The following is a 27,188-nucleotide window of genomic DNA, read 5'->3' on the forward strand; positions in this document are numbered from 1 at the left end:
GGAGTAGGGACGAAGTTTAAAATACAATTTGCATGCCTCCTTAAATACAAAAAACTTGTCCTTACCTCCTGAAAACCTGTCCAGAAGGACAACCTTGGATTCAGGCTGGACAGGCCTACCAGCAGAGACTCCCATATTGGCGACCTGTAACCGCTGATGCTGCTGCTGTACCTCACCAAGGAGGTCACTCACCTCCAGAGATAGCCTGTGCAGTTGCTCTGCAAGCTCTGCAACTGAACCCATACCCAAGGGAGAAAGGAAAAAAAAAGGTGCATGCCCAAAAACACACAAAGAAAAAAAACTCCAAAATGTCAGTTTCCTTTTTTTTTCCCCTTTTCAAAACGTGCTCGGCCGGCTATAATGTCACGCCAGGTTTGGGAAAGACTTAATGCAACACAGAGGAAAAAGGGAAAGGGAGTCCAGACACTAGGGAAAGGGGGGAAGTGGAGACCTCCTAGTCTGGTCTATTGTCACCCTGGCTAAACTACCGTCCCTATATTGCCCTCTCCACAATTGTCCCACGAGTGCCTCGCCCTACTCTCCCTGGCATATGGCTACGGCTAGGGATGGAAGGAGATGAGCACTAGTCAACCTCCACTAAACTCTATAGACAACAGGGGTGGACAAAACAGGGGAAATGCCTTAGCTTTAGATGAACTCCAAAAGCACACGGCCTCAAGTTCCAGAGAGGACAAAGTACTGCTCCTGCTAAGCTTCACAAATAGAAATGGATAGAGCCAGCGACTCCCTCTCAGACACACCAGGTATATATACACCCAGGCCAGAGAGCTAATTAGCAAGAGAAAGGTAGTTGCTCGGTCCTAAAGACAGCCTCTTATCTAAGAAACTGTCTGCAATGCCATACATAGAGATCTCCTGCAACCTACTGCAGGACGACTGTCTGTCACCTCTGACACACCCTTGACACATACACTTCAGGAGCGAGCGTGCTCCTGTCAGTGTACCACCGGCTGCATGGTAGGACGGTCACATCTCCGGATGTGGCAGTGCTATCAGTGATATCGATGTGGGACACTCAGTATATGGACTGCGGCGGATAGGTAAGGAATATGGTGGTTTATTATTTTACCTTTATTGCAGGGGACAATGGCTTCAAGGATTAGCTGTAAGGTGAGTATATGGTGTTTTTTTATTTTTTATTTTTTTCACAGGGGACGAGAACATTGGGGTCAAGGTTTTGGTAATTGGCAGGCAAGTATAACATGTTTATTATTTTTGTTCAAATAATTTATTTATTTTAACTTTTTTTTTTTACTTTCACTGCTCAAGTGCAGCTGATGAGAGATTACTTCTCCCATCAGTGGCACTTGCGCAGCTTGTGTGCAGTGACAGCAGGCACCGGATGATGGGGGTAGTGGTCCCATCAGCTGGTGCCTGTGACCCGTAGTAAGCTTTTTACTGTGGGTCACTATCACAGCTGCAGGATCACGCTTACACCTGTCAGCATGATCCTGCAGCGCTGTGACTGGTGGCAGCGATCTTACCGCCTGTCACATTCCCTGATTCCCGCACTGTCACACAGATGATAGCGTGGGAAACCAGGGATGTTCGTGTTCGGGGCCAAGTTTTGCCGATTTTTGTACAAAAGCTTGGCAACCCAAACATGAATCCGAATGTGTTATATTTGTGCCAAATTTGAAACTTGCGATTGTTTCCCAACATATTCGCTCATCTCTAGATGACAATATAGTAATTTTTTTCACCCCCCCAAAAAATGTGGCCACCAGCAGAAGCTATATATTTAGCAATGGACTGCAAAGCCCTAAGCCCTGCCTAGATTCTGTATTCTGCCACTCTCCCTGCTCCTGCAACTTTCCCTAAGTTAAAGGCAGAATGTATTTGATACAAACAGCAAAGCACAAGATTAGCCCTTAGAAGGACTGTTATGGGGTTTTGTGTGAAATGATGTCCAATTTGCCTTTTTTTCTCAGTTTTTTGGGGGGTTTTCCAATACACACAAAGGAAGTAAACATGTGTATAACAAAAAATGTGTAATTGCAATAATTTTCTGGGAGAAATACTTCATTTTCTGGAACAATTTCAAGGGTGCCAACACTTTCGACCATGACTCTTTGTTCAAGTTCATGACAGTGCAATTTGAAAAAGACTTAACAAGCATGACTTTTTTGAAATGTTTAGCAGGAGAAAACCCCTTTATTTTAAAAAAAGAACATGGCAACAAGTTAAAGTTGCATCTGAACAAACAAAAATGCTTTTGAAATACTGTCCTTTGGACAGATGAGACCTGAGTGGAGATGTTTTGCCATAAATCCATGTGCCACTATTAATGAAAACCAAACCCTGCAAATACCTCATAGCAATTGTCAAGCGTGGCGGTGCAGGGGGTGATGATTTGGGCTTGTTTTGAAGCCACAGGACCTAGGCACTGTGCATTCATACAGTAAACGATGGACTCTTTTGTATACCAAAGTATTCTAGAATTAAATGTGTGACCATCTATACAAAAGCTAAAAGATTAGCTGAAACTTGTCCCAAGCACACATGACAAAAAAACAAAGCAAACCAAGCCAAACCAAGTTGACAAAAAGGGGTATACAATTACGTGTAGACCAAACAGAAAAACTATACTAAATAAAATTTAGCTTTTAATAATTTTCATTAAAAGTATACTTGGTAGTCCAAACGGGACAAGACATAAACACATGTCATAAAAACATCATATGGGGGAGGGATAGCAAGGGAAACAAGGTTTGCAGTCAGGCTTGCTCTATATTGCCCTTAAGGAATGGAATGCCCTACCTGACAGCGGAGTGTTTGCACCCTAACGATTCGGAGTGGTGCCCCCGCTCAACGGAGGCTGTCATACAAACATACAACAAATATACATACAAACAACATCACGCATATTGACCAAAATCAAACACAGTCATGTCATAATTGACATGCTGATAATCACACAGCAATTATGTTAGTATGGGGAAAAATGCTGAACAAATATAAGATATAATGATCCCATGAATCAGGTTTTCCTCAGATAGAGAGTTGTCAGAAGGGCAAGATATAGCCCCCTAAAACTGGTATATAGATGGGAACCAGATGATGTCAGCTCAATTACCCCAACCAGATGGTAGTGCAAATACACAGAGACCAATATCTACAGATGCACATTAGTCATATACACGCATATATGGAATTATCTGATCCATTAAGGGTCCCGGCAGATGCCTTGGGTGATGTTCCTTTTAGTCCTTAAACAGGTAGCTGAACAATAGTATAGTCCCACAAAATGCAAAGTTCTCGATTGTGGACTTCAGCCAAAATATCCCATCTAGTTTGGCACCCACATTCTTGGTCCCTCTGGATGGTTTAATCCCAGCAGCAAAAAAAAGTCCCTTTATACAGTCCCAACGCGTTTCACCCCCTCCTCAATCTGGGGTTCATCAGGGGACAATAATATTGGAGGAGAAAGCCACAATCGGTACAAAAGTAATCAATACTTCCTAGCCGGAATATAGCCGTCCCTGGAATGACATGCAACACCATATATTTATACCTTCTTTCCAATTGAAGATGTGCGCCAGTTTGTTCAAATTGACCCGGATAGTGATCGCACTTAGTGCGGTCACTTCCGGTAATGCTATGGAGATGGAACGTACGCCGCGCTCCAGTAGTTACATCATTTCGCGGTCGCGCAGTGACGTGTATCACGTCACTTCAGGTAGTGCCATGGGGATGGAACGCAAGCCGCGCTTCAATAGTTACATCACTTCGCAGTCGCGCAGCTACATGAATCCCATCACTTCCAGTAGTGTCATGGAGATGGAACGCAAGCCGTGATCCAAAGGTAACATCATTCCGCGGTTACGTGACAGTGTGAAATGCATCACTTCCAATAACGCCATAGCAATGGAACATATTGTGTATTCCAACAAGAATGTCAGTATGCATTCCAGAGAGCATCCTTATCGCAACCCAACAGCCACAAATTGTTATCGTTGAGCGTAAGCTCAAACACCAGGGCGGCAATACAATCATTTCGATCACATCAGTGACGTAACAATGTCACTAAAATTGCAAAATCATAATAGCTCAATGGGTACATGTATGAACATAAAGGTGCTTGCACAATCACAGGGAAACTGTCCCTGCCCCTAGGTAGACGGTATAGCACATGTCTCTACCCAAGCTGATTATTCCACCATAATTCAATATAAGTATGTATATATATAAAGGCATGATAAACCATGATATGTAAATAAGCAGCAAGTTATAATCCTAATAAGAAATCCAATTTCACCTAATGCTACTCATGACATACGGAATATGGAAAAGTTGTCCCAATCAACCAGTACAGAAGATAAGAGTAGTGGGATTACGTAAAGTAAAAATCTAATGAGCATACCGATAATGGTTTCGTCCATTAAGGCTAGATAGAGAAGAGGCTAGACGAAGGTAGAGAAATTAAGTTGTTCATTAATGCCTCCAGGGTTTAGAGATTCAAGCCAGAAGATCCATCTGGATTCCCGCTGAAGGATCTTCCTATTTCAATCTCCCTAACGGATAGAGGGGCTGACTTCTTCAACTGAGCTGAACGTGACAGAGTTCAGATCTCCTCCATGGTGGGTATTCACATGTTTCGCCAGGGGTGTGTCTCTCTTATTTCTAATATCACCTAGATGTTCACCAATGCAGACTTTAAATTGTCTCTTAGTTTTTCCCATGTAGTCTTTCGGACAGGTGCATGTGCACATATATATAACGCCTATGGTTTTACAATTGCCGAAATATTTATTTTTATATGTGCGCTTCGTTACTGCACTCACAAAGGTGTCTGAAGGAGAAACGTACCTACAGAAACTACATTGGCCACATCTGAAGATACCCACAGACCTTCTATCAAGCCAAGTGCCTTCTTTTTTGGGTGGAACAAAATGGCTGTGTACCAGATGGTCTTTGATTGATCAACCCCTCCTGAAGGTGACAGATGGATAGTCTGTAATCCACTTAGAGATGTCGGGGTCAGTCTTTAAGATGCCCCAGTATCTCCTCAAAATTGTCTTGACTTTTGGATGTTGATTATCATAAGTCCCGATCAACCTAGTCACAGGGGTCTGTTCAGACCTGGTTCGGGGTACAAGTAATTTAGACCTCTCCTGTTTCAGTGCATGGTTGTAGGCTCCGTTGATCACGTTAATTGGATAGTCCCGATTGACAAACCGTTTCTTCAGGTCCTTTGCTTTATGACAAAAATCAGATACCGAAGAACAGTTTCTCCTCAGTCTTAAGAATTGACCTTTGGGGATTCCTTCTTTTAGAGGAGTAGGATGATAACTCCAGCATCTTAGTAGACTATTTGCCGCTGTCGGTTTTCTGAAAATAGTTGATTTTAAGGAACCGGATTCGTCGATTGAGATAATAACATCCAAAAAGGCGATCTTACTACCCCCTATCTCATAGGTAAATTTCAAACCCAGGTTATTAACATTAAGACACTGTATGAACCTGATGAAGGACCCCTGGACCCCAGTCCAGAGAACGAGGATGTCGTCGATGTAGCGGCCCCAAAACTGAATGTGTGGGCCCCCGACGCCATCCCCGTCCCCAAAGACCACATTGTCCTCCCACCAGCCCAGGAGCAGTTTGGCATATGTGGGGGCACAAGGGCTCCCCATTGCCGTGCCCCTGATGGTGGTAAAAGCTGCCATGAAACAGGAAAAAATTATGCCTCAGGACATAGTCAAGTAGTTGAAGAATGAACCTATTATGTGGGATCAGATAGTTCCCTCTTGTGCTCAAAAAGGACTCAACCGCCAACAGGCCTTCTGTATGATGGGTACTAGAATATAGAGCCTCTACATCAATAGAGACCAGTATGGTGCCTGGATCAACTGTATTGCCATCCAGTTTGGTTAAAAGGTCTGTTGCGTCCCTCAAATAGGAGGGAACAGCTGTGACAAAGGGTCTAAGCATCTGATCTAGGTAAATGCTCGAATTTTGGCTTAATGTATCTACCCCTGATACAATTGGTATACCTTTCATTGGAGGGTAACCCTTATCCACCTTGGGGAGAGCATAGAAGGATACATTCAAATCTACATCAGAATGGCTGAAAAAGAAGAATCAACGTGTTGCAATAGCCCATTCAAAGTCCAGACATCAACCCAATTGAGAGCTGTGCATAAACAAATGCCCACATGCCTCAATGGACTTAACCAATGTTGTAAAAAGAAAAAGAGTAGGACAAAATTGCTCCAAAACAATGTGATAGACTGATTTAAGTCATACTGGAAATGATTACTTCAATTTTTTGCTGGTGAGGAGGTTCTACAAGCTATTGATTCATGGGGTGTACTTAATTCTTCATGCACTGCTTCTGTATTTTGGCCTAGTTTTTGTTAAAAAATTTAATAATAGCATGGCGTAATTCATCTTGGGTTGTTGTTCATATGAGGTTGTATTAACCTAATTTTAAGACCAGATGTTTTTTTTGTCCTGATAAGTAAAACTTTGTTTTTTTTCTCATGACTGTATATATTATAGCTCTCACATAAATTTTACGTAAATTGAATACTCATAAAATAAGGAAATTAGGAAAATGAGGAAATGAAACCCTCTGACTTTACCTTTTAATTTTAAAAATGATTTTATTAAATAAATAAGTAGATTTCATATGATGTTGTATTACGTGATGCACAACATACAAGTATGGATCACCAGATATGTTACATTTTGTCAAATCTGTATTAGGCTTCACCCCAAATTCTTTTAATAAATATTATGCTGGTAAAATTGGTAACATTGCTGTTTTTAATATTAAACTATAATAGGGCCATCCACCTACCATGTGCCATTTTATTACTGATGTCTTATACAGCAGCAATGCTATCGTGCTAACTCAAACACCAGTGTCCAGGTGACACATCTGCACCTCCTACTTGAACGCCACTCTCTTAAACCAAATTAAACAATTATTGTTATTACATATTGAAAATAGTTCCAAAAATGTATCATCTTATGAATGTAAATAAATATCTGTGTAACGCAGAAACCTATGTAGATAAATTAAAGGAATAAAGACAAATACAAATAAGTAGCGTAAACCAAACAGTCTTGAAACATCCTATTCTAAATACTGAAAGGTGAAGAGGTAGCAGGCAAAGTGCACTCCCATTAATCCTCATACCTCCAGATTTAATATCTGGGATCAGAATGGAATTCTCTTGTGGTTATTACGTCTGCTCTCCAAATACTCTATTAGAAACACATTTTCGTTTTTTAAAGAAAAATGACTGTGCTCTTCAGTGAAATTACGCTGAATTATTAATTTGTAACATCTGTGTCAGTGTTACGTTACATGGCCAACCCTCTGGAGGGAACAGATCCAAGAAGACCTGTTCAGAATGATTTCATCATCAAAACCCTGGGAAATGGGAGAGCAAACACTGTATCATCATGGCATGGAATTAATAAATGACACCAGGGAATTTCTATGAAATACTCATTGATACATTGGCGGTGTAATTTACACTTAAGTGCAAAGTGCTCTTTGACTGCATTCAATAGAAGGTTGCTTTTCTTCTAGTTAAATTATATGATGAACATAGGACTGACATAAAGTCAACACCTTGTAATAGTTTCTTTCTGTTAAATCTTTCAGAAATGGAGAGTGTGATTCCTCCGCATGTATTTGAAGTGGCCACCTTCCATATTATGTTTCTGCCCAAGAAAATAAACTAACTGGGCCCTATTTTCAGTTTGTTTCGTGCGCACACAGAACTCTTTTAATGAGCTCTCTTGTGCTTTGGTAAAATAGTTTTGCGTCTTTTCCACTTTCATCCATTTTAGAGACACATAAAAAACAATTTCTGGTAGCCCCCTTGTCATCAGATTTGACATTTCAAAAATGTTTTAAAAAAATAAAAATTCAATTCATTTTTGAATGGTTGTGACTCCTTCTAAACGTATTCCAAGTGTTTTCTCCACAGCACCCCACACTATTGAAAAAAATGTGTCAAACTAAAATTGGAGCAATGTTATACAATTTTCACAACATATTCATTTTTTCTCTGCAACATCCATATTTTTAACGAAATCAATATTTTGAAAGAAGCAAGAAACATGTAAAAGCATTCAATTAGGATGAAATCTAATAATATAACTAAGTAATATACAATGATATGATGTTTCATACAACTGAGCCTTCCACAAGACCGACACATATAGTAATAAGGAACCTGTCACCAGGTTTTCCCCATATAAAGTACGGTCAGCACCTGTAAGCATTCTGTTACAGCATCCTAGAATGCTGTATATATGTCCCCAATCTGCTCTGCAGGGAACCAAAAATAGCTTTTATTATCCTTACCTACAAGGTGGTCCGATCCATTGTGCATCTCTAGTCTGATGGGCGTCTCTAGTCTTGATCCAGTGCCTTCTCTCTTCTTACGATCACTGTCCTCCTTCCCTGCTTCGTGTGGATGATGTGTCCTAAGTCATGCACACAGTGTCCTCCATCGAGCTACTGCGCAGGCATACTTCCCTCTGCCCTGCTGAGAGCAGAGCAAAGTACTGAAGTGCACATGCGCAAGGAAAGGCTAAAGAGTGCCGATGACCCGTAGGTTAAAGTCAGAACATGAGCATTACAATACTTTGCTCTGCCTTTCTGCAGGGCAGAAAGTAGTACGCCTGCCAGGAGCGCGAGGAGGGACACTGTGTGGGTGACTTAGGATGCGTCATCCACACAAAGCAGGGAAGGAAGATAGTGATTGTTAGAGAGGAGACACCGGATCAAGACCAGAGATGCTCATCGGACCAGACCGCACTGCCTGTAAGTGTTATAAAAGCTATTTTTTGTGCATTGCAGAGCAGATTGGGGACATATACACAGCATTCTAGTATGCTGTAACAGAAGGCTTACATGTGGTGGCTGTACTTTAAATGGAGAAAACCTGGTGACAGGTTACTTTTAATTACAAGTAGTCATCACCACAATGCCACTATGATTTTTGTTTTTTCTCTTGTACTATTGGCAAATATACCACGCTTTAAAAATAAACTTTGGTCAGTTTAAAATAGAATTACCAGTTCCAAGCAGTCTGCGATCTTCATCAACTTGTCTTCTGGAAGCTTCTTCAGTAAAAATACACTTTGGATAAAGAGACATCTATTTAAGCACAATGGCATTTTCCAAAATTGTACAAAATATTCTATACATCAAATGCACACTAATACTCTTTATGTACACTTCCATCAACAAGATTCATTCTGATTTTCCTCATTTATTTATTTTACTTACTTAAATATATAATATAATTCAATCATCATATTATACAGCACTATGTACTTACAATTGCTTATTTTGTCCTTCTACCAAGTTAATTCTTCTCTTTTCTCTGCTCTTTGTATAAACAGGATGTCTCTTTTCACTGCATGAGTTATCCCCTGCTTCACCTCCTGACCCATCTGCTCTGATCCTCCCCCCCATCAGAGACTTTTGCAGTGAGGACTCATGCAAGGAATAGAGACTTCCTGCTTCTACATAAAGTTTAGAAGGATTCAGCTAGTCTGTTTTTAATCACATGATGTCATAGACCTAATGGAAAACAGAAGAATTAGCTGCGTAGAAGGGCAAAATGAGCCATTTTGAGTACACAGTGCTATATAATATGATGACTACACATATTGAGAGGATTAACATTTTGATGGGAGTGCTTCTTTAATTCCACAGCACTTTACAGACATCATCATCACTGTCCCCATTGGGGCTCCCACTCTAAATTCCCTATCAGTATGTCTTGAGTGTGGGAGGAAACCAGAGTACACTTGGGTAACATTACACTGATTAAAATAATACTTAGGTTGATGAAATCCGTCCTGTGGTTCTTGTGTAATCTTTACTTTCAGTTTGGAGATAATGATATGCTCGTGCTTCGGGGTGGCCTGTGGGGGGTGCTCTATCTGGTGCTCTGCTTACATATTCATCTGTCTGCTCTTATGACAGCTCATTATCCCCATACTGAAAGTAAAGATTACACGAGAGCCACAGGACGGATTTCATCAATCAAGGTATCATTGTAATCATTGTAATGTCGCCCCCCTGATAGTGTTTGTAGTTTTCTGAGCACAATCCTGCTGACAGGTGCACTTTAACCACGGTTATTCACGATTATCTCGCAGTGTAAATGCTCCTTTAGGATCATTATATATAGTATTTGTCACTTAGATACCACACATGAAGTCCCCATCTCTGACCTGGCTTTAGTAACTTATTCTACCATGACATATGATATACTTCAATCAGAGACAGACCAGTAACTGGGGTGGTACAAATGGGCCACCGTTTTGAAAAAAACTTTGGTTGTTAGGCAGTATGCTCCTAGGCAACTAACCATTGGAAGTGTATTAACTGTTAAATTGGGGTTCAATTGTGCCGACACAGAAACAGGAATAACGCAACTTTCCATAAGTTAGAAAATGCCATCTCTTGTCTCGAGTTGTGTTATTCAGATATAAAAACTTTTTATCTAAGAAGAAAATATAATGAATGCAGAGTTTCAACAAGAGTCATATTAAGATTTACCTTCTCAAAAAGTTTTGATATTCCTCATGTCTTGTCTGAGCTGTCTTTCTCATGATATTTTGAAACACTTCTCGGTCAAGTGTCCATGTCCTGACATTAGTTATTGCTGAAACCAAAAAAATGTTGACATAACACTTAAATGCACAAACATTACCAAACATCTTAATATAAGCAACATTTTCTTTAGAGTCTTGTTCCTTGTCATTTATCATTGTCAGGTCTAATTTACTACTTTGTAGTTGTTCACTATTCCCCGCCAATCTGAAAGTGACAGCACTGGTTCCCAGTAGATGATAATGCAGATTTAACACAATCATCTTGGAATTCTGCCTCTTTTCTTGGCACATTTTGACCATAACTGGATTATATCACTCACAGCACTCACAGTGTCATTAGAGAAGGACAGTAAAGGCTCTGCAACCTTTTTAGAAATGGCTACAATAATTAAGATCATGTCAAGTGTTCACAGTTTTCAGTAGAAACTTATTAAAAATATTTTTCTCCTAAAAATGACTACGGAGATGTTAAGGGAAGAAAAGAGAGTGTGGATAACATCAACGTGACTACACAAAGTATGGGGACTCGAATTGATCTCACTTTTTGATTGTGTTCACGTCATCTGACTTCTTGAGTTTGGCCACGGCCCCACTATCAGTATTTGGTCAGTATTTTTTCTCAGGAGTGGGAGTCAAAACCAGGAGTGGGTGATAAATGCAGAAATTGTGCATTTGTTTCTATTATACCTTGTCTCTGATTGTTCCTCACCTGGTTTTGGCTCCCACTCCTGAGAAAAAATACTGACCGAATACTGATCAAATACTGATAGTGGGGTCGTGGCCTTTAGCTCATTCTGGGATACACAGCCAATAAATATTACAAAAAATATCACACATGTAGTATACTCTATTGCATCAAATTCTAAAGACAAAAATTCCAAACTTAGCTTTAAAGATATTTTTGTACCACTTTCTGGTGAAACTTTGCAGACGTACAGTCTGATCTGAATGATTTACCTTTGACTGAAGCAGTTCTTGTGCAGTTATAAAGTATTGCTAACTCTCCAAATGTTGTCCACACTGGAATAGAAGCTAGAAGCTTATTCTGTTGTAAGACTTCGGTTTTACCCTCTGCAAAAATAATAATATTTTTAAGATGGTCAATAAATTCTGTTAGAAAACTTTGACATACATACTAAGATGTCTTGACATGGTTTCTTACCATTATTGGTCAACTATACTAAACTGTACTGTACAGTATTATATGCATACAATGTGTTATGTTATTATATAATTAAAATGTTACCTCTATTCATATAGCATTTGAAATTATCAGGTATTGTTTTCTGCAACCCACTTTTAGTTATCATGGAGGTCACTCTCAGACAATTCATTTATTCATTAAGGATTGCACACCTAGACTTTAAAGGGAATCTGGAAATCTGTCAGCAGGTTTTTGCCACTTAATCTGAGAGCAGCATGATGTAGAGACATAGACCCTGATTCCAGCGATGTGTCACTTACTGGGCTTCTTAGTGTAATTTTAATAAAATCACTGTTTTATCAGCTGGAGATTATCACTAGAGGACTAGTAAAATGCTGTCATGTAGTCCTCCATATTCATCAGCTCTGTATAGCTGCACCTCCACCACTGATTGGCAGCTTTCTGCCTATGCATAGCATACACAGAAAGCTGCCAATAAGTGGTGTGGGTGATGTTATACAAAGCTCAAAACTTATATATGGCTAGGTGCACACCAGCGTATATTTTCACATGCAAGAGGATTGGGTCAATTATGCAAATCACACTGTGATCACACTCTGATGAGAGTTTGATCAAAGTGTGAACATAGTGTCATCTGATTCTCTTGGGTGAGGAGAACATGGAGAAAAAAAATTCTCATCTTCTCCATTCTTTCAGTCCGTGGAAATCGGACTACACTCAGATATTATCCGAGTGCAGTTCGATGGTTTCCATGGACTCATTGACTTGCATTGCCGAGTGCAATCCACGTATTGGATCAAACTAAGGCATGTAGCGATTTTTACTCTGACCAGCTCGGTCCGAGGAAAAGATATGACAAGTGCACGGCCTCAGTACGGTACTGATTTTTCCGGTACTGGAAACCTCAGGACGTGTGAAAGAGCCCTAAGAGAGTAAATAGGAAATACAAGATCGATTTCTATCTTTGTCATGCGTGAACGTCAGATGTAAATCTCACATACGTCACTAAAAACCATTGTGTGGATAAAGGTCCCAGATCCTCCAGATCTCTTATTATGCTATATTCACTGAAACTCACCTCTTCTTATTACAGGCAAACTTGATGAAGTTTACAATACTAATCCAGATTGTTTTTTTTCCTAGCCCATTTTTTTTTCATATGCCATTGGGAAAATGCATTTAAAAAATCACACCAAGAACATGATGTATTTGAAAAAAAATGCACCGTACTCAAATACAGACCTAAAGTGTAAAAAAAACCTCCAGAAAAAAACTCTCTGGAATGTTTCTTATTTTGTTATTGCCATGCAGCCAACATCTTGCTGAAAGAAAAAAATTGTCAATTTTTTTTTTACAAAAAGCACCACATAAAACACAGTATTTGTGCAAAAAAAGGTACATGTGTAACTAATCATACAACTGTATTCTGCTTGACAAGTCTCAATGAAACTGGCAGTACACTAAACTGTCAGTGTAGGCAATTATATAGAAAAATGCTTTGCATGATTTGTTGAGTTAGCTGCAATTTATATTCATCAGTGTTGGGTGATGTTGCAAATTATTTTTACTTATTTTGTTTTTATCCTGATCAACAATCATAATTCTACTTTAGGAATCGGTCAACAGCTAGTTAGTCGGTTTGGCAAAGTTTCATTGTGCTTTAATTTGAGAGCGCTGATTTTTTTCAACACCACATTTCTGCAATACTGCACCACCACTTGGTGGATCATTACACATTCCTGAAGCATTAAACCAAGCTCTATCGTACCATATCGGTACGATAATGTACATAAATGAAAAGCTGCAAAAATGGTGCTCGGCAGGTACATAATTGGGATTTTATCTGCAGCAAGCTCAAAATATGGAATCCGTATATAGTAAATTGACTGTTAGAGTATGTGCACATGCATCTTATAGACGCTGGCATATCGGCTAACTTTTAGCTATAGTAAGACGTCTCAGGAAAACGCCGCCAGCAGAATGAACCAGTCACTTCTCTTAGCCTCTTCACAGATTTCAAAGCCTAAAGCGATTATTCAAGCTGAAAAAGACTGTAGATATGTACAGAAAGTCATTTTGATATTGCTGTGCATACGTTCAATTTCTTTAACATTCATTGAAAACTTTTTCAGGCGGGTTCCTTTTGTAATAATTCTTTAAAAGACGTTGTGTTACACCTGTCCCTACATTGTCCCTGCACATGGGTTGCAAAGAAAGTAACTTGGCACTCGAAGTAATGTGAAGAAAAGTTCAGTTTTTTATCATGCATTCAAATGATTAGTTGAACGTTTTCGGTCTACAAAAGACTTTCATCAGAACTGAATGTACAAAAGAAAACAGACAGTGTATAATCAATACAGGGTGCATATACAACCCCTGTCAAAAATTATGGAATCACTGGGCTCGGAGGATGTTCATTCAGTTGTGTAATGTTGTTGAAAAAAAGCAGATCACAGACATGGCACAAAACTAAAGTCATTTCAAATGGCAACTTTATGGCTTTAAGAAACACTAAAAGAAATCAAGATAAAAAATGTGGAACTCAGTAAGGGTAATTTTTTTCAGACCAAGCAGAGGGAAAAAATTATGGAATCACTCAATTCTGAGGAAAAAATTATGGAATCACCCTGAAAATTTTCATTTCCAAAACTAACCCCTGCATCAAATTAGATCTGCTCATTAGTCTGCATCTAAAAAGGAGTGATCACACCTTGGAGAGCTGTTGCACCAAGTGGACTGACATGAATCATGGCTCCAACATGAGAGATGTCAATTGAAACAAAGGAGAGGATTATCAAACTCTTAAAAGAAGGTAAATCATCACGCAATGTTGCAAAAGATGTTGGTTGTTCACAGTCAGCTGTGTCTAAAATCTGGACCAAATACAAACAACATGGGAAGGTTGTTAAAGGCAAAGATACTGGTAGACCAAGGAAGACATCAAAGCGTCAAGACCGGAAACTTAAAGCAATTTGTCTCCAAAACAGGAAATGCACAACAAAACAAATGAGGAACGAATGGGAGGAAACTGGAGTCAATGTCTGTCTGAACTGTAAGAAACCACCTAAAGGAAATGGGATTTACGTACAGAAAAGCTAAACAAAATCCATAATTAACACCTAAACAGAAAAAAACAAGGTAACAATGGGCTAAGGAAAAGCAATTGTGGACTGTGGATGACTGGATGAAAGTCATATTCAGTGATGAATCTGCATTGGGCAAGGTGATGATGCTGGAACTTTTGTTTGGTGCCGTTCCAATGAGATTTATAAAGATGACTGCATGAAGAGAACATGCAAATTTCCACAGTCATTGATGATATGGGGCTTCATGTCAGGTAAAGCCACTGGGGAGATAGCTGTCATTACATCTTCAATAAATGCCCAAGTTTACATTGATATCTTGTTTCTTAAGCATTCCTCACATGTATTAAAGCTGTCAAACAGTCGCAAATCATGCACACGGGAGTGATTCAAACATATCACCGAGTATGCTGAAGATACTCAGTACTCGCCCGAGCATTCTCACCGAAAGGGTTAATAGAACATACTCGCTCATCACTAGTTGAAAGTACAAAGAAAAAATGCCGCAAAATTGACGGCCAATCCCCCACAGTTACCACTTCAGGAAAATGACTGGCAAATTTGTCTGAAGCTGCTTCACCAAGGAGAACTTCATTGGCTCAGATGTCAGAATTAAGACATTATCTGCACATTCCCTTAGACCTCCTTCACATGTCTGATTGTCATGTACATGTACTATCTGATTTTTAAAAGATTGCACATGGACACGTTACAGTCTATGGGCCTTTTCACATGTCCATATTTTTGTAGACCAATAATCCATAAGAAATACAAAAACAAATTGCAACATGTATAAATTTCGTGGAATTTGCATGTCGCATCCTTGTAGTGTCCATCAACATTCCTCAGTTTTTTTTTTACGTATTAGAAAAATGAATCACACATGGATGATAAAAATGGACACAAGTACAAAACACTAATGAACATCAGTATTTTCTTTTTCTATACGAGTAAAAAAAACTGATGCGTGACTTTGGTCTTACAAAAATTTCATAAATGTATAAATATAGTCCAAAATAACAAGACCTTTTACTGTCTTTGTGCCAGACTATGGCATTACAGAAATGGTTCTTACCACACATGAGCCATAATAAATATTCTGACGTCATTATCAAGCGAATACAGATTTTAACCGTACAGACGTCACTTCTGAAATTGCTGCTTTTGTTAGCACTTCTATTCTAGAGAGACAAGTTCAAGTCAGTAAATGAAATATTTGTTTATTCCAATAATAATCTAGTAACAATATTATGTGAAGTCTGTAAAGGGTACAAGATACATTTGGAAATGTTCATAAATGCCAGCAACACTAGATGTTTGCTGAGGTTAGGATTTGCATATATAATGCAGGCACACCAGTGAAATGCAAGCTCTTAAGAGTATTGGGATACAAAGTGTGGTCTCTTAAGGCTCCAGAAATAGTGTGAGTATAACAAGTTTTTATGTGTAAAGACAGTATTTCATTGTTGGCTTCCAGCTTCCATTTTAGCCGATATGTTTACTTAAGGACACATTGAGAGCAGCCCGTAAGTTCTTGACCACATCACCTGCTCTATTTTCCTCCATGACTATAAATAGTCACAACTGAACTTTAAGGGTAGAAGCAATAATAAAGACAGGTTCCATCCAGTAAATGTTCAAGTCAGAGATAAACACCTACCCGCCAATACAAAGATATGGCTGCCGGGTTCTCCTTGCTTGATAATATATTCTGCTTGAGCATATCTTCTCTCGTACATGCATTCTACTATGTCCCTGATTTGATGAGGATCTAAGTGCTTCAGAAATTGATTCTTGCTTAAGGCCTCCGTTATTAGTTTTTTCTCACTAGAAAAGGGACAAAGATTTAAAAGGATTAACAATTCCAAAAATGTGTAAAAGACATCGAGATTACAAAATTCTTATCCTCGACGTAACATCACAACAGTACTGAAAAATGCTAAAGCATAAATGGAAAGGCAACTGGTGTAAAACACATTGAATAGTCACAATTTTTTTCTCAACAAAACTTTTTGGGGCCTTTCAGTGTCTTCAAGCAAGTTTGAAGTGTTCCTCCAAACTGGGCGGAGATGGGGACCAGCTGGGGGCAGATGGGGTGTGGTGAGGCATGCCTGTCAAGTTCAGCAAAAGTGCCAGTGTGACTGGAGTAACATATCTGGCAAGGTGCAGTCTACTGAGAAGATGCATCAAATTCATTAAGTGGCTTTCGCCAATTAATGAATTTAGTGCATCTTATCCCTGCACGGCCCTCATTAACACTGGAGTACAACACACCAGTCCGATTATCTTAACAAATTGAGGCCATTGTCTTTACGGGGAGAGGCAGTTTTCATTCAGTTAAAAATCTGCAAATTGGCTGCAGTGGCCTTGCTTCCTCTCACTGTAAACTATGCTGCTGCGTCTCCTCTTCTCTCCTGTATTGATGGATACTGGATCAAGTCTTATTCGGCACTGTGCTGTAAGCTTAATTTAATTGTAAAACAATGCTGGTTTATCTCTCCTTTACATTTTTTGACATTTGATTAACACATTAAAGAATATCATTTATGAGGCCTATGCCCTGTTGCCATTGGCTTTTTTTTTCTTTTATGCAATATACAACCTAGTGGTGGGTTTTAAGCGGAAGCATCATGAAGAATTTTCAGGTTAGGTCTTTTCACCTCTATATAGCTTTCAAACCCTGAAGCAGTTAAAAGAAGGGAAAAAAGACAGAATATATATACAGTGAGGTGTTTTGACATTGTTGTGCTTATGTTCATTCTTTTTGATTTCACTAGCACTTTTTTTAGGCGGATTTCAGGGGCAACCCATTAGAAAAAGGTATTGTGTGCACATAACCTACACATTCCTCTGTGAACTGATCAAAGCAAAAGGTTGAAAGGTCTCTATCTTGCTGCAAATTCTAGGTTTGTAGTGTTTGTCTAATAACTTAGGCTCTGTTCACACCTGCATTGTAATTTGTCATAGGAACAGAGAAATTGGAAAAAAAGGATTGTTACAAAATGGATGCAAATGGTCACAAGAGACCAACTGAATATAAAGGGATCCATTAAGTACCTGTTACAATGTCTGATATTTTACTTGAAAAAAAGCAACACATGTTTTTTTTTAGTGAAACAAGTGACTCGATAACGAAAAAAAGACAGATGCCATTATAGTCCTGGGGAAACTTTAGGTGTTGTTTGTATTCATTATGTAACCATCCTCTATATCACTTCTGCTTTTCTGTTACTAGAACAAATTGCAGATGTGAAGACAGCCTAAGGCTGCATTCACATTGTCAAGGATGACACCAGGGTGATCATGCAGATCCCACCGCTGCAACCAGTTCGTCAAAGAGGACACCAGGGGAATCGTGCAATTCCCACTGCTGTTACCAGTTTGTCAGGAAACGCAATTCCACTGTCTCCAATCATCAGAACAATTACACAATGGACTGATGAGTGATGGATGAGGCAACAGCTGCTTCCACTACCAGGCCAGTTATCGGGTAACTAACAGTGAGCGTATGGTATATACACCTCGGTTTCCAACACATGGAATATAGATATATATATATATATATATATATTTATATATATATACACTACCGTTCAAAAGTTTTGGGTCACTCAGACAATTTTGTGTTTTCCATGAAAACCCATACTTTTATTTATCAAATGAGTTGCAAAATGAATAGAAAATATAGTCCAGACATTGACAAGGATAGAAATAATGATTTTAATTTGAAAGAATAATTTTCTCCTTCCAACTTTGCTTTCTTCAAAGAATGCTCCTGATGCACCCCCTGGGCCTGTGTTGTGTAGCGTTGCGCACGCGGGGAATTCCCGGAGCCGGATCTGTCGGGGTTAGTAGTCCTCGTGGCGGTGACCCGGTCCGTGCCCATGGTGTCAAACTAAGTGGCGGAAAATTTAGCAGAAGATGTTATAGTGTTCGACTACGCCACCCATTGAATGCGGTTATGAAGCCGCCGCTGCAGGGCAGACCGCTGAGGCCGGTGGTACAGTTGTGCAGCGTGGATAGTATAACCCCCAACGGGAGGGGTATGGCCTCAGGGCAGCAGACGTGGATGATGGGGATAGCAGAATTGCACGCAGGCACCAGGAACCACTCAGAGACGGTGCGGTGTAGTTCAGGGTCTTTACTGGTGGCAAAGGTAGACCCTCCCGGGAGTACTGGCTAGCGATCGGGGCCTGGTCAGTCCGTGAGCAGATAGGATCTTCCCCGGCCAGGCGGAGTTGTAGGCCTCCCCAACTAATTGTACTCTTCCTGGCTACCTTGCTAGAAGCGGGTAAAAGTAGCCCACGTCCCTGAGTGTACCGTGTGGTGCTCACCCGTATGGCCGGTGACTCGGGGCCTTCTGGTAGCCTCCGCTCCACGACGGCGGTGCTGGTCCCTTGCGTGTGACCGTGCCTTCGGGTTTCTTGGCCAGAGGACCTGAAATCCCCTGCCGGACGGTTTCTGCTGCTGGGTATGGAACAGTCCCCACAGCCTCGGACTCCGTGTCCGGTGAGATCTCTTCAGTCAGGACGAGCTCTACAGCTTCCAGTCCTGGACCCCTTTTATCACTGCTCCAACAGAGCTCCTGATCTTGCTCTCCCTGCATCTGCTCCACTCCAGACCAGACTGTGTCTCTGTCTGGGACTCCTCTTCTTCTCTTCTTTTTCTTTTTAACCCCACCTCAGCCCCAGTTTATATAGGGGAAGTTCTTCCCCTCCCAGGACTGGGCAGGAGGTGTGGCATGCTTAGGGTTCCTGACCAGGAGACCTCCCACCTGCTCACAGACGTAATATTGCTATTACTGTGGTAACCAGAACCCTGGGGTGCCACACTCCCTTTGCAGCAATTACAGCATTGCAGACCTTTGGCATTCTAGCTGTTAATTTTCTGAGGTAATCTTGAGAAATTTCCTCCCATGCTTTCTGAAGCCCCTCCCACAAGTTGGATTGGCTTCATGGGCACTTTTTGTGTACCATACAGTCAAGCTGCTCCCACAACAGCTCAATGGGGTTGAGATCTGGTGACTGCGCTGGCCACTCCATTACAGATAGAATACCAGCTGCCTGCTTCTTCCCTAAATAGTTCATGCATAATTTGGAGGTGTGCTTTGGGTCATTGTCCTGTTGTAGGATGAAATTGGCTCCAATCAAGCGCTGCCAAAGGTGTGGCATGGCGTTGCAAAATGGAGTGATAGCCTTCCTTATTCAAAATCCCATTTACCTTGTACAAATCTCCCACTTTACCAGCACCAAAGCAACCCCAGACCATCACATTACCTCCACCATGCTTGACAGATGGCGTCAGGCACTATTCCAGCATCTTTTCAGTTCTGCGTCTCACAAATGTTCTTCTGTGTGATCCAAACACCTCAAACTTTGATTTGTCTGTCCATAAAACTTTTTCCAATCTTCCTCTGTCCAATGTCTGTGTTCTTTGCCCATATTAATCTTTTCCTTTTATTAGCCAGTTTCAGATATGGCTTTTTCTTTGCCACTTTGCCCTGAAGGCCAGCATCCTGGAGTCGCCTCTTCACTGTAGACGTTGACACTGGCATTTTGCGTGTACTATTTATCCCCTTTAAACCATGGGGCGTATTAGTATGCCCCAGGCCATCACCCCCGGTTCAGTGAGGGCTCCGGCGGTGAACCCGCACTGAACCGAGCACATGTCAGCTGATTTTTACAGCTGACATGTGCCCGCAACAGCCGCGGGTGAAATCGTGATCCACCCACGGCTCTTAACAAGTTAAATGCTGCTGTCAACTCTCACTTCTCTTTCTACTCTGGTTAGAGCCTGTTTGTGCTCTCCTCTGAAGGGAGTAGTACACACCGTTGTAGGAAATCTTCAGTTTCTTGGCAATTTCTCCCATGGAATAACCTTAATTTCTAAGAACAAGAATAAACTGTCGAGTTTCACATGAAAGTTCTCTTTTTCTGGCCACTTTGAGAGTTTCATAGAACAAACAAATATAATGCTCCAGATTCTCAACTAGCTCAAAGGAAGGTCAATTTTATAGCTTCTCAAATCAGCCAAACCATTTTCAGCTGGGCTAACATACTTGTGCAAGAGTTTTCTAGGGTTTTCTAAACATCCATTAGCCTTCTTACACAGTTAGCAAACACAATGTACCATTAAAACACTGGAGTGGTGGTTGTTGGAAATGGGCCTCTATACACCTATGTAGATATTGCAATAAAAACAAGACGTTTGCAGCTAGAATAGTCATTTACCACATTAACAATGTATAGAGTGTATTTCTAATTCATTTAATGTTAGCTTCATTGAAAAAAAAATGTGCTTTTCTTTCAAAAATAATGAAATTTCTAAATGACCCCAAACTTTTGAACGGTAGTGTATATATATACAGTACAGACCAAAAGTTTGGACACACCTTCTCATTTAACGATTTTTCTGTATTTTCATGACTATGAAAATTGTACATTCACACTGAAGGCATCAAAACTATGAATTAACACATGTGGAATTATATAGTTAACAAAAAAATGTGAAACAACTGAAAATATGTCTTATAATCTAGGTTCTTCAAAGTAGCCACCTTTTGCTTTGATGACTGCTGTGCACACTCTTGGCATTCTCTTGATGAACTTCAAGAGGTAGTCACCGGAAATGGTCTTCCAACAATCTTGAAGGAGTTCCCAGAGATGCTTAGCACTTGTTGGCCCTTTTGCCTTCACTCTGAGGTCCAGCTCACCCCAAACCATCTCAATTGAGTTCAGGTCTGGTGACTGTGGAGGCCAGGTCATTTGGCGTAGCACCCCATCACTCTCCTGCTTGGTCAAATAGCCCTTACACAGCCTGGAGGTGTGTTTGGGGTCATTGTCCTGTTGAAAAATAAATGATGGTCCAACTAAATGCAAACTGGATGGAATAGCATGCAGCTGCAAGATGCTGTGGTAGCCATGCTGGTTCAGTATGCCTTCAATTTTGAATAAATCCCCAACAGTGTCACCAGCAAAGCACCCCCACACCATCACACCTGCTCCTCCATGCTTCATGGTGGAAACCAGGCATGTAGAGTCCATCCGTTCACCTTTTCTGCGTTGCACAAAGACATGGTGGTTGGAACCAAAGATCTCAAATTTGGACTCATCAGACCAAAGCACAGATTTCCACTGGACAAATGTCCATTCCTTGTGTTCTTTAGCCCAAACAAGTCTCTTCTGCTTGTTGCCTGTCCTTAGCAGTGGTTTCCTAGCAGCTATTTTACCATGAAGGCCTGCTGCACAAAGTCTCCTCTTAACAGTTGTTGAAGAGATGTGTCTGCTGCTAGAACTCTGTGTGACATTGACCTGGTCTCTAATCTGAGCTGCTGTTAACATGCGATTTCTGAGGCTGGTGACTCGGATAAACTTGTCCTCAGAAGCAGAGGTGACTCTTGGTCCTCTTTTCCTGGGGTGGTCCTCAAGTGAGCCAGTTTCTTTGTAGCGATTTATGGTTTTTGCAACTGCACTTGGGGACACTTTCAAAGTTTTCCCAATTTTTCGCATTGACTGACCTTCATTTCTTAAAGTAATGATAGCCACTCATTTCTCTTTACTTAGCTGCTTGTTTCTTGCCATAATACAAATTCTAACAGGCTATTCAGTAGGACTATCAGCTGTGTATCCATCAGACATTTGCACAACACAACTGATGGTCCTAACCCCATTTATAAGGCAAGAAATCCCACTTATTAAACCTGACAGGGCACACCTGTGAAGTGAAAACCATTTCCAGTGACTACCTCTTGAAGCTCATCAAGAGAATGCCAAGAGTGTGCAAAGCAGTCATCAAAGAAAAAGGTGGCTACTTTGAAGAACCTAGAATATAAGACATATTTTCAGTTGTTTCACACTTTTTTGTTAAGTATATAATTCCACATGTGTTAATTCATAGTTTTGATGCCTTCAGTGTGAATGTACAATTTTCAAAGTCATGGAAATACAGAAAAATCTTTAAATGAGAAGGTGTGTCCAAACTTTCGGTCTGTACTGTATATATATATATATATATATATATATATATATATATATATATACACACTGCTCAATAAAATAAAGGGAACACTCAAATAACACATCCTAAATCTGAATGAATTACATATTCTCATTGAAACTTTGTTCTGTACAAAGTTGAATGTGCTGACAACAAAATCACACAAAAATCATCAATGGAAATCAAATTTGTTAACCAATGGAGGCCTGGATTTGGAGTCACCCCCAAAATTAAAGTGGAAAAACACACTACAGGCTGATCCAACTTTGATGTAATGTCCTTATAACAAGACAAAATGAGGCTCAGTATTGTGTGTGGCCTCCAAGTGCCTGTATGACCTCCCTACAACGCCTGGGCATGCTCCTGATGAGGTTGCGGATGGTCTACTGTGGGATCTCCTCCCAGACCTGGACTAAAGCATCTGCCAACTCCTGGACAGTCTGTGGTGTGATTGGTGGATGGAGCGAGACATGATGTCCCAGATGTGCTCAATCGGATTCAGCTCTGGGGAACAGGAGGGCCAGTCCATAGCTTTAATGCCTTCATCTTGCAGGAACAGCTGACACACTCCAGCCACATGAGGTCTGGCATTGTCCTGCATTAGGAGGAACCCAGGGCCAACCGCACCAGCATATGGTCTCACAAGGGGTCTGAGGATCTCATCTCAGTATCTAATGGCAGTCAGGCTATCTCTGACGAGCACATGAAGGGCTGTGCAGCCCTCCAAAGAAATGCCACCCCACAACATTACTGACCCACTGTCAAACTGGTCATGCTGAAGGATGTTGCAGGCAGCAGATCGCTCTCCATGGCGTCTCCAGACTCTGTCACGTCTGTCACATGTGCTCAGTGTGAACCTGCTTTCATCTGTGAAGAGCACAGGGCGCCAGTGGTGACTTTGCCAATCCTGGTGTTCTGTGGCAAATGTCAAGCATCCTGCACGGTGTTGGGCTGTGAGCACAACCCCCATCTGTGGACGTCGGGCCCTCATACCACCCTCATGGAGTCGGTTTCTAACCATTTGTGCAGACACATGCACATTTGTGGCCTGCTGGAGGTCATTTTGCAGGGCTCTGGCAGTGCTCCTCCTGTTCCTCCTTGCACAAAGGCGGAGGTAGCGGTCCTGCTGCTTGGTTGTTGCCCTCCTACAGCCCCCTCCACATCTCCTGGTGTACTGGCCTGTCTCCTGGTAGCGTCTCCAGCCTCTGGACACTACGCTGACAGACACAGCAAACCTTCTTGCCACAGCTCGCATTGATGTGCCATCCTGGATGAGATGCACTACCTGAGCAACTTCTGTGGGTTGTAGAGTTCTTCTCATGCTACCACGAGTGTGAAAGCACAACCAACATTCAAAAGTGACCAAAACATCAGCCAGAAAGCATTGGTATTGAGATGTTGTCCCCACCTGCAGAACCACTCCTTTATTGAGTGTGTCTTCATAGTTGCCAATAATTTCCATCTATTGTCTATTCCATTTGCACAACAGCATGTGAAATTGATTGTCAATCAGTGTTGCTTCATAAGTGGACAGTTTAATTTCACAGAAGTCTGATTTACTTGGAGTTATATTCTGTTGTTTAAGTGTTCCCTTTATTTTTTTGAGCAGTGTATATATACACCCTAGTACAGTCACTGGAAACACCACAATAACAATAGAACTAGTAGCTGCCACCACCAATCATTTATACAGGTTAATTGAACACCTATTACAGGTAGCGTATGGTTTCAGGGGTGCGGTTTACAGAGCAAGATACAGAGCAATAATACATTGGGATCTCAGGATTTTCTCTCTCTTTTTATACATCCTAAAATCTTGTTTGCTCAGATAATCTTGTAACCAGAATACCCAAGTTCTTCTCCTGTTCTATAGTCCCGAGTATACTGCTATTTGATGTATATTCAGCAATAGGATTACTCCGTCCTAGGTGCATCACTCTACATTTATCTACATTAAACTAATTTGCTAAGTGTTTGACCATTCAGTCATCTTATCCAGATAATTTTGCAATATTGTAATGTCATGGTCAGATTTTAATATCCTACATAGTTTGGTGTCGTCAGCAAAGACTGACACTTAACTCTCAATTTCAATCCACTAGATTATCAATAAAAAGGTCAAAAAGTATAGATTCCTGTGGTACCCCACTGTTGACTATATCCCATTTAGAGAACGTACCTCTTTGTTTCCTGTCATTTAGCCAATTCCTTACTCATCTGCATGTAATTGCTCCCAGTCCTTGCTTCTGTAGCTTCAGTATAAGGCTGTTATGTGGCGCCGTATCAAATGCCTTTGCAAAGTCCAGATAAATCACATCAGCCACATTACCAACATCCAGATCTGCACTTACCTCCTCATAGAAACCCAACATGTTGGTTAGACACGACTTATCTTTCATGAATCCGTGCTGGTTGTCATTTATTACAGTGGGGCAAAAAAGTATTTAGTCAGCCACCAATTGTGCAAGTTCTCCCACTTAAAAAGATGAGAGAGGCCTGTAATTGACATCATAGGTAGACCTCAACTATGAGAGACAAAATGAGAAAACAAATCCTGAAAATCACATTGTCTGATTTGGAAAGAATTTTTTTTTCAAAATTTGGTGGAAAATAAGTATTTGGTTAATTACAAAAGTTCATCTCAATACTTTGTTATATATCCTTTGTTGGCAATGACAGAGGTCAAATGTTTTCTGTAAGTCTTCACAAGGTTGGCACACACTGTTGCTGGTATGTTGGTGACTCACCCCCTGGGCCGTGGGGCACTCTGATCCGGGCAGTAGCGAACGATGGGGGTAGTAGTGGCAACCCGGTTCCGTGGCTCAGGGTGGTCAGACCAATGGTAGTCTGCTATGCACTATTGATAATGTCCGACTACGCCACCCGTGGATTTGCGGTCATTAGGAACCGCCGCTGCAAGGCTGATGATGTATACAGCTGGGATGGTGTGACTCCCCACGGGAAGAGTGCGGCCCCAGGGCAGTGTAGTGGATGGTGGGAGTGATGGTAGTGACAGTCCCAGTGCTGATAGTGCTGGAGGAGCAAGGAGCACACAGACGACAGGTTGCAGTCCAGGGTCTTTACTAGAACAGGTAAACTGACCCACAAACAGTCCCGGCTAGGAGGGGACCTGGATGTCTGAGAGCAATGGGGAAATTGGCCCTGGTCAGGGTGAGGGTGTAGGCCTACCGTGCTTTCTGCGCTCCTTCTGGCTATCTCCTCCTTGTAGGGTAACAGCCCACGTTTCCGAGCTCTCCGTGTATTCTCGCCTGTATGGCCTGCAATGTGGGTTCCTTGCTGCTCCCGGCCTGGTACGGCTTTTCTGGTCCCTTCTGTTGTGGCAGGGCCTTCAGACTTCTTAGGCCAAGGAATATACAGTCCCCTGCGGACTGGTTATCTGCTGGAGAATGTGGAATCCTCCCAGCCTCAGACACCAAAGTCTGGTAAATTAAGTCCTTTATCTGCCAAGACAGGCTCACTTCGCCTCTTGTCTCTGGCTTGTGGCTCTCCTCCTGCCACACATCCTCTTAGGTGCAATACAACTTTCTGTCCCTGCTCTGCTCCGGGACACGTCTCAGTGCTGAGACAGCTCATCCAGTTCTCTCTAACCCTGCCCCCAGTACCAGCTTTTATAGGGGCAGCCAGCTCCCCCTACTGGCCTGAGACAGGAGGCATTGCATGCTAATGTTCCCCTGACTAGAGAACCTCCCCCTTGCTCTCAAACACAGCTTTATTAGATTTTATGGCATCCAGGCCAAGGTGACACATTGGCCCATTCCTCCATGCAGATCTCCTCTAGAGCAATGATGTTTTGTGGCTGTCGCTGGGCAACACAGACTTTCAACTCCCTCCAAAGGTTTTCTATAGGGTTTAGATCTGGAGACTGGCTAGGCCACTCGAGGACCTTGAAAAGCTCCTTACGAAGCCACTCCTTCATTGCCCTGGCAGTGTGCTTGGGATCATTTTCATGTTGAAAGACCCAGCCACTTTTCATCTTCAATGCCCTTGCTGATGGAAGGAGGTTTGCACTCAAAATCTCACGATACATGGCTTCATTCATTCTTTTATGCACACGGATCAGTCGTCCTGGTCCCTTGGCAGAGAAACAGCCCCAAAGCATGATGTTGCCACCACCATGCTTCCCAGGAATGGTGTTCTTTGGATGCAACTCAGCATTCTTTCTCCTCCAAACACGACGAGTTGTTTTTCTACCAAACAGTTCTACTTTGGTTTCATCTGACCATATGACATACTCCCAATACTCTTCTGTATCATCCTAATGCTCTCTAGCAAACTTCATATGGGCCCGGATATGTAATGGCTTAAGC

The 27,188-nt window shown here is 41.4% G+C and overlaps 1 protein-coding gene across 1 annotated transcript in view; it reads right to left on the reverse strand.

The window, feature by feature from the left end:
* The window catches only part of PRKG2 (protein kinase cGMP-dependent 2), a 229,760-nt gene that overhangs the window by 158,251 nt on the left and 44,321 nt on the right, over window positions 1–27,188 (reverse strand). Inside the window, exons 3-6 of the mRNA XM_073637005.1 lie at window positions 16,526–16,692; window positions 11,575–11,688; window positions 10,562–10,667; window positions 9,064–9,127 (exon numbers count right to left, since the gene is read on the reverse strand). Of these exons, the coding sequence (XP_073493106.1) occupies window positions 9,064–9,127; window positions 10,562–10,667; window positions 11,575–11,688; window positions 16,526–16,692 (451 nt within the window). The remainder of the gene's footprint in view (window positions 1–9,063; window positions 9,128–10,561; window positions 10,668–11,574; window positions 11,689–16,525; window positions 16,693–27,188) is intronic.

This window comes from Phyllobates terribilis, unplaced genomic scaffold, assembly GCF_046119375.1.
Source record: "Phyllobates terribilis strain yellow unplaced genomic scaffold, ASM4611937v1 Scaffold_1__5_contigs__length_1240528914, whole genome shotgun sequence".
In the NCBI taxonomy this organism is placed as follows: domain Eukaryota; kingdom Metazoa; phylum Chordata; class Amphibia; order Anura; family Dendrobatidae; genus Phyllobates; species Phyllobates terribilis.